Here is a 7,627-nt window from a genome sequence, read left to right as displayed (position 1 = left end):
GGCTTCACAGTGACGCTGCCACAATTCAGACTTCTGCTAACCGCCTGCTACATCACGGCTGACTAAACACAGAAATTCAAGAACGAAAGGAGAATACTTGGGGAGGGGGATTTTAATTTATTTTAACAAGGGTGCACACACAAAGTGGAAGATTTAAAAGCTTCAAAAGCCTGCAGAGCGACAGCCTGGTGGAAACAGTTTCACTGTTTGTCTTTATCTTTTCAAAAGAAGCAATATAAAAAACATTCTTCAGACAGAGAAATGTGATACATGTTTGGCACAAATATTTCATTGTGATTTCAAAAGATAAAAGGAAGAAAAGGAAGAAAAACCTCAACAGTCATTATAATCGTTCACTTCAAAAGTGCATCTCTGTTACCCCAAGCAACCCATAAAGATAAATCCACCACATTTCAGAGTAGTAATGCTTTCAACCCATAAGTTTCTTTAAGATGCATGAAAAATTATTTACACAAGTGTATTTCTATTTGCAAAAACAAAGTCTATATGTTCTGACTCGCATGTTTTTTTCTGTAATTCTGATGAGAACCAGCTGGCTAATTTTTACATATTTCACATCCTTTCAGTTGGTAGCTGATGAGGCTCACGAGTCTCCTGCAGCAAAGTTCAGACGTTTTCAGCTTGATGTTCGGCCACTGACGTTTTCCTTTCGCTCCCAGACTCGGACGTGGAGTCTGGCTTGCCTGCAGGGAAGAACAGAAGTGTAATTACACATACAGTAGATACATAAAACTAAAGCTTTTCGTGTATTTTCTCTGGCACGATAATGTCAACGATAATGAGCCTGTCGAATAGTATTTAATTTTCAACATTTTTAAAATTTCCTCAGTCACAATTTATATGAGCACAGCCGGCCTTCAGATCCTCCAGTCCACAGAGTAGCACACTGATGCTAAAATAAGGACTACTATAAGAACGATACTGGACTTTCCCTCTCACCCTCTCCACAATGTGCTGATCAGCTACAGGAGCTCGTTCAGCCACAGACTCTGACTCCCATGATGCACCACAGAGCGACACAGGAAATCATTCCTGCCCGTCGCCATCAAACTGTTAAACTCAGCACTGTGACCGACACACTCACTCACTTTATATATACAATGTATATATATTGTTTTTTTACACATGTACAAGCCTGTATTTTTAGATTTATACTTATCTTGTTGTTTATCCTATTTTTATACCTTTCACTTTTCTTTCTTGGTTGGGAATACTGCAAGTGCAATGTCTGTACGAAAAAGAATTTCCCTTCGAGGATAAATAAAGTATTAAAAAATTCTGATTCTGATTCTGAAATGACAACCTTAAGATTTTCCATAATGACATGATGGTGGCCTCTTGTGGCCAAAAAGATATTATGACGACACACACTTTGAAAATGACACCAGAACATTTTCCCCCCGCCAGATAAGACTTTTCCCACCTGCTCCTGAGTCCTAAACACAGCAGAGACAGCAGTTCAGCTCAGGAATGAGAACATACAGTTTGTTCTCAGGACAGATTTTTACTTGATCTGGTTGGGTGTTGAGCCCAACACATCAAAGGTGAACGGACCCATGAATGAATCACAGAGTAACCAGAATGGAGGCAGTACAGACTGATTTGTGCTGCATGTCCCAGTGCTCTCTGCTTAGCGTTAGCTAAATGTGCCCTGTCCATCACAGACGGCCAGACCCTAACTCAGGGCTGCCGAGGTGTCAGCAGTGCAGCTTTCAACAAGTCAACAAAGTCACTTACTGGAGACGCCAGAGTCCAGAGACCCCTCTGACCCTGAGAAGAAAAGAAATTACAGTTAGATATTATGCAGCATGTGTGCAGAAACCTGACACTAAAGATAAGATGAACTGTCATACTGCTGGAGATGGTGAACAAAATAAATTCTTTTCTTATTCCTTCATGTATTGTTGGACTCGTCCATGTACATGTCAGCACACACAGCTTACAGACCTTACAGATTTGTTCTTATTGTCACCAGAAAACATAAAAATCAAATCATAACCAAATCCCACTCACAACAGCTGACAACATCAAGTCTTCATGACACATCTGGAGAGGAAAACACTTACCATTCAGGAGTGGGACACTGATGCTGGGCACGCCACCACTGGAGTTACTGCCTACATACACACACACACACACACATAATTAAAGCCTTAAAACCTGTGTTTTATGTTCTGAATTTGAATTATCTTATAACTTGTCAGGACCCATGAACAGCACGTTTGACTGAGAAATCAAAAACTACAAGAAGAAATGACTAAACTTTACGTAGCTGCATAATGAGACTATTTGTTAATGTGAACTTTGCTTATCTTTAGACTCTTTAAACTGAATGAATTTTAACAGAATCTGTAGCAGAGAAATAAAAGTACTTACTCTGAGAACTGGCATCACTAGCAGGTGGTGCACCTTTAACACCTGTGAACAAAGTTAAAACACACACACAATAAATTCTTTTCTTATTCCTTCATGTATTGTTGGACTCGTCCATGTACATGTCAGCACACACAGCTTACAGACCTTACAGATTTGTTCTTATTGTCACCAGAAAACATAAAAATCAAATCATAACCAAATCCCACTCACAACAGCTGACAACATCAAGTCTTCATGACACATCTGGAGAGGAAAACACTTACCATTCAGGAGTGGGTCACTGATGCTGGCCACGCCACCACTGGAGTTACTGCCTACATACACACACACACACACATAATTAAAGCCTTAAAACCTGTGTTTTATGTTCTGAATTTGAATTATCTTATAACTTGGACCCATGAACAGCACGTTTGACTGAGAAATCAAAAACTACAAGAAGAAATGACTAAACTTTACGTAGCTCCATAATGAGACTATTTGTTAATGTGAACTTTGCTTATCTTTAGACTCTTTAAACTGAATGAATTTTAACAGAATCTGTAGCAGAGAAATAAAAGTACTTACTCTGAGAACTGGCATCACTAGCAGGTGGTGCACCTTTAACATCAGTGAACAAAGTTAAAACACACACACACACACACAATAAATTCTTTTCTTACTCCTTCATGTATTGTTGGACTCGTCCATGTGCATGTCAGCACACACAGCTTACAGACCTTAACAGAGCTTTTCTTAATGTCACCAGAAAACATAAAAATCAAATCATAACCAAATCCCACTCACAACAGCTGACAACATCAAGTCTTCATGACACATCTGGAGAGGAAAACACTTACCATTCAGGAGTGGGTCCTCGACCCCTTCACCCACGCCACCATTGTGGTTACCATCTACACACACACACACACACACACACACACACACACACACACACAATTAAAGCCTTAAAATTTTCTACATACACACACACACACACATAATTAAAGCCTTAAAACCTGTGTTTTATGTTCTGAATTTGAATTATCTTATAACTTGTCAGGACCCATGAACAGCATGTTTGACTGAGAAATCAAAAACTACAAGAAGAAATGAATAAACTTTACGTAGCTCCATAATGAGACTATACAGTCTGAAATGACTTTCAGACAGGAGGATGGACGTGTACTGCAAGATGCATCAGTGTTTTTGTTAATGCGTCCTGTTTATCTTCCTGCTGTGTGAACTCTTGAAACTCTCCTTCTGAACCAGGCTGCTGCTACAATATGAACATCATACCTACAAAAACACAAAAATAAATTTCCTAACTTCTCTAACTGAGAAATAAAGGTACTTACTTGCGGGAATGACCACAACGTTAATGTTTTGTCCTGTAAACAGTAAAGTAAAAACACACAAAGTAAATTAATTTTATTCTTTGGATACTTTTGGACCAGACCAGTGAAATTGACTGAACACAGCTCAAAGCCTACACCAGTGAGGTCACCATTACTCTCGCTGTCTCTAACCCTGACGCTGCACACAAACCGGACAGGCGAGTTTCACTTTGTTCTGCATCATGTGACTCTCAGTAACGGAGGGAGGGGAAGTCACAAAGTGCTGAAAGAGAGACTAACACGTCTTCTATGGGATCTGAAGCTGGAACAACATCAGCTTTATGGTTTAAATACAGCATTGAAAATGAAGATTTAAAAGAAATAGTTACCTGGGCCTTTTGTGAATTTACAACCTGCAAAAGAGGATGACAATAACAGATGCAATTAATAATAATCATCATCATCATCAAGCCCAACTAAGAAGATCATTCTTTAGGGTTTTGACGGGAGGATGATAACCAGTTTAGAGCCATAAAAACAGAAAGCAGCCTCATCAGATTCTTTGTCACCTTTGCATTCAGTGAACTCTGGGTGAATCACACAGGACAGGACTGCTAACTGATATGATCTTGAACGCCCCATGAAGTTCATCATAAAACAATAACAGACCTTTGCACCTGATAACCAGTGAAGACACCTCACATGTTTCTGACTTACGGCTGACAGACTATCAAGCACTTCTGACTGCTGTAAAGTCAACACACTGAGTACTGTGCTCATTACATATTAATGAGTCTGTGTCTGTGTTGTGTTAGAAACACAACAGTTTAACGTGGACAACTCACTTTGCTGAGCTGGGAGAGTTTGATTAAATGTTCCATCTATTTTCTTTCACAGAAACACAAATTCCGCTGCACAGGTAGCTCCTTGTTGAGAGAAGACATCGTTAAAATACTGCACCTACCAGCCAATCTTCTTCTGAGCAGGACCAGCACCAGACCCACGACTCCGACCATGAGCAGAATCCCTACTCCTGCAGCGACGGCAACCACAGGGAAAACACGTGGAGGTTCTACATCACAGAAAAAATCTCACATTAGCTTCATGTTCAGGTCACTTCCAACAACCTTTCTATTGCAATTTACCGCAGAGTACCTGTAAACCTTCAGTGAGGCACCAACAACTTCATCAACATCATCAACAGTGTATTTGTCAGCTGATCAGCTGTTGGAGATACCTGGCCTTTTTTACAGTCTCAGATGATACACAGTTCAGGTGTGTCTCGTGTATTTGACTGTGGTGAGGAGCTTGACAAATGAGGTCTCTTACCCCAAATCCTCTGCACACGGAACCCAGACGGAGGGTGAACCACTTCACAGGTGTACTTGGCCAGCTCCTTCTCCACAATCTCCACGTGGTCTCTTCTCTGGAACGTGTTGTCTTCGTTTGGTCGAACGCCTGAGCTCTGCACTCCATCCTTTTCAGTCAGAACGCGGTCATCCGATTTGATACGCAGGACGATGTTTTTGGAGTGGAAACCTGTGGCCAGGCACGTCAAAACCATGTTTCCCTCCACTTTGCTTTTCTGTATGAACGGGTACACGTCTGGTGCAGCTGGAAAGAGAAACCATCCAGTGATTTAATATTTAACCAAAGCAGCCAAAGTGATGTCTGCAAGCTGCTTTTCTTTGTCCAAAGACTCTTCACTTACTGTCAGAAATGCCTAACACAAGCAGACAAATCCTGACATTTAAGAAGCTGGAACCAGAAAATATTTGACTGAAACCATTAACCAATAATCAAAATAGTTGACAACTCGTTTTCTTCCGATCAGCTGAGCCACAGAATTCAGTTAGTTTTTTTTTTATTGACTGAATGTTCCCTGAAAGTGCTCCCTGACAAATCTAATAAGGACCAGTTCGTTTCATACTTTAACGACCTGCACAGTAGCTGTTTTTATCATCTCCAGTAATACTGGATGGAAAACACAGAAATGGCTTTCAGTCATACGTACGCCCTGTTTTCAGCTCCTCTCGGCTGTAGTTCACGAAATCCTTCAACCATTTTATGCACTCGTTCTCCAGGTAGCCTTTGGTGTATTGTTTCAGGACGTCGACGTCATCCCACTTTCTCTTGGTCTCTTTTGCTTCGTTCACTGGGGCTACCCAAACTGCGTGACTGTTGTCGAAGGACAGGAAGTCATCTCCGTCGTAGCTGTACATGTCCATGCCGCGCACAAACTTCATCTGGCCGTTGTCGTGCCAGTCGCCCTCACAGCCGTGCCTCCACTGAAGAATATGGAGGTCTGAAACCAGAAGTAAGTGTGAATACAAGACAAACATCGAGGAAATGGATGAGTACAGACAAGATGAGCTGGTCATGTTTCATGGCTCTTACCCGAGTCGTTTTGTCTCAGTCTCTCCTTCAGAATGTTGATGTTGACCGTGAACCACTGCTGCTTGCTCTGGCGGGACAGTGTGCCTTTCTCCCAGTAGCCTTTCTCCATGTTCTTTTCCATCCACTTCTGTTTGGGCTCTTTCTTCTGTTTCACACTGTCAAAGTAGTCGATAATCTCATCGTCCAGCAGGCCCATGGCTGTGAACTGATGGATGCCCGGATATGTGACGGGTTTGGAGAGGGCCGTGTAGATGTAAGTGAGGGAATGCTTCTCTGAGAGTCACACAGACAGATGTTTATTAGACAATCAGATAAGCACAGCTGGATTTGACATGTTATCACACACACCGACCAGCTGTGGGTCTTCTTACATTCACTGCTTGTTTGTTGTTTATGTATGTATTGATCGCTCTGTGTTTAGTCTTGCTTTCTCCCTGCTTGCTCCATTGTGGTATGAATAAAAGATTATCTTATCTCATAGCTCTGACAGCAGGGTGGACATTTTCTGGCCATTTCTAGTTTGACTTGTTTATTCAGAGTGTAAACTATACTGGACAAATGCACTGAGAATGATGTGTGGAAACCAACAGTGTGTCTGCACAGACCAACTCCAGTAACTAAAAAAGTGGATGAAGAGCAGGGGCGAAGTGAGTCCTATAGACTGCTGGAATCAGAAGTGAATATGTTCGAGTCCCACTTCCGCCACCATGTTTAAGCTCTCACAAACACAACATCTGCCCGCGAGAAAAGCCAAAGCTGGTTAAAGTATGCAAGGTACGTAGAGATTAAATTTAAAATATGCGGTTATTGAACCAACTGTGGGGGTCTCCTGCTGCTGCACAGACATCTTTTAGGGCATGAACTGCCAACTAAATAAAACTAAAGAAGAGCCTTTTGAAAATAAGGATTTTTCACTATTTTTTCATAGTTTAAAAACCATGTAGGCTAAAACGGTTAGGCTAATCGATGATACGTTCAAATTCCAGCCCTTATATTTTTTAAAAGCTTTAATGAGTTTTCTACACACATATCAGGAGAACACACGCAGCTCAGCAGTGGGCTTCACGGGTTCCTGTCGCCGCCGACATGCTAAGTCCCAGACACACAAACCGACGGGCTACACACGGTCTGCTAACGGCCTGTTTATTTGTTTTGATGTAATGTTAGCCGTTCAGGGCCTACATAATATCATAGCTCTAAGATTACCAAAAAAATAATCGTTCAAACTCAATCGTGAGAAATTACAGAAATCCGAATTTCAAAGACGTCACGAGTTTACTTTCACTTTTACATTAACTCACATTAACGCGTCAAAAACAACAACTTACCGCTGTTTACCATCGATCCTGTCCAAAAAAGGACAAAAAGGGCGAAGAAGTACATTTTCCCGTCGAACTGGACTCTCTTCTTGTCTCTAAAACCTGAATTTTACCGAACTGTTGGACCGCACTCTACGCTGGTCCCTCGGGGAAAACAACTCTCTGCTTCCTGACGCTGTCGTACAGATGCATTCATGT

The 7,627-nt window shown here is 41.5% G+C and overlaps 1 protein-coding gene across 6 annotated transcripts; it reads right to left on the bottom strand.

Moving 5' to 3' along the window:
* Positions 1-97: 97 nt before the first annotated feature.
* On the bottom strand, positions 98-7,608 carry LOC124074918 (class I histocompatibility antigen, F10 alpha chain-like). 6 transcript variants are annotated; one of them, XM_046418260.1, is made up of 14 exons: positions 7,439-7,608; positions 6,111-6,383; positions 5,728-6,018; positions 5,043-5,327; positions 4,678-4,785; positions 4,103-4,126; positions 3,735-3,767; positions 3,237-3,290; positions 2,965-2,997; positions 2,661-2,711; positions 2,398-2,439; positions 2,088-2,138; positions 1,759-1,791; positions 98-704 (listed from the first exon to the last, which is right to left on the bottom strand). In XM_046418260.1, exons 1-14 carry the CDS (start codon positions 7,491-7,493, stop codon positions 628-630), a joined length of 1,410 nt encoding a protein of 469 aa, XP_046274216.1. In that variant the 5' UTR covers positions 7,494-7,608; the 3' UTR covers positions 98-627. The 6 variants fall into 6 exon arrangements, with proteins under 6 accessions (XP_046274216.1, XP_046274219.1, XP_046274217.1 ...); XM_046418263.1 differs by lacking the exons at positions 2,398-2,439; positions 2,661-2,711; XM_046418261.1 differs by lacking the exons at positions 2,965-2,997; positions 3,237-3,290.
* Between the last annotated feature and the right edge of the window lie 19 nt (positions 7,609-7,627).

Source organism: Scatophagus argus, chromosome 17 (genome assembly GCF_020382885.2).
Source record: "Scatophagus argus isolate fScaArg1 chromosome 17, fScaArg1.pri, whole genome shotgun sequence".
Taxonomy (NCBI): domain Eukaryota; kingdom Metazoa; phylum Chordata; class Actinopteri; family Scatophagidae; genus Scatophagus; species Scatophagus argus.
The sequence above is the reverse complement of the archived record's forward strand: the minus strand, read 5'-3'. Positions and strand labels throughout refer to the sequence as shown.

What these genes read in the sequence shown, in the direction of transcription:
- LOC124074918 (XM_046418260.1), bottom strand. Translation starts at nt 7,493, where the DNA reads ATGTACTTCTTCGCCCTTTTTGTCCTTTTTTGGACAGGATCGATGGTA. An exon ending in AGGATCGATGGTAAACAGCG is followed by an intron (nt 6,384 to 7,438) that starts GTAAGTTGTTGT and finishes TGTGACTCTCAG; the next exon opens with AGAAGCATTCCCTCACTTAC. An exon ending in CGTTGTGGTCATTCCCGCAA is followed by an intron (nt 3,291 to 3,734) that starts GTAAGTACCTTT and finishes GTGTGTGTGTAG; the next exon opens with ATGGTAACCACAATGGTGGC.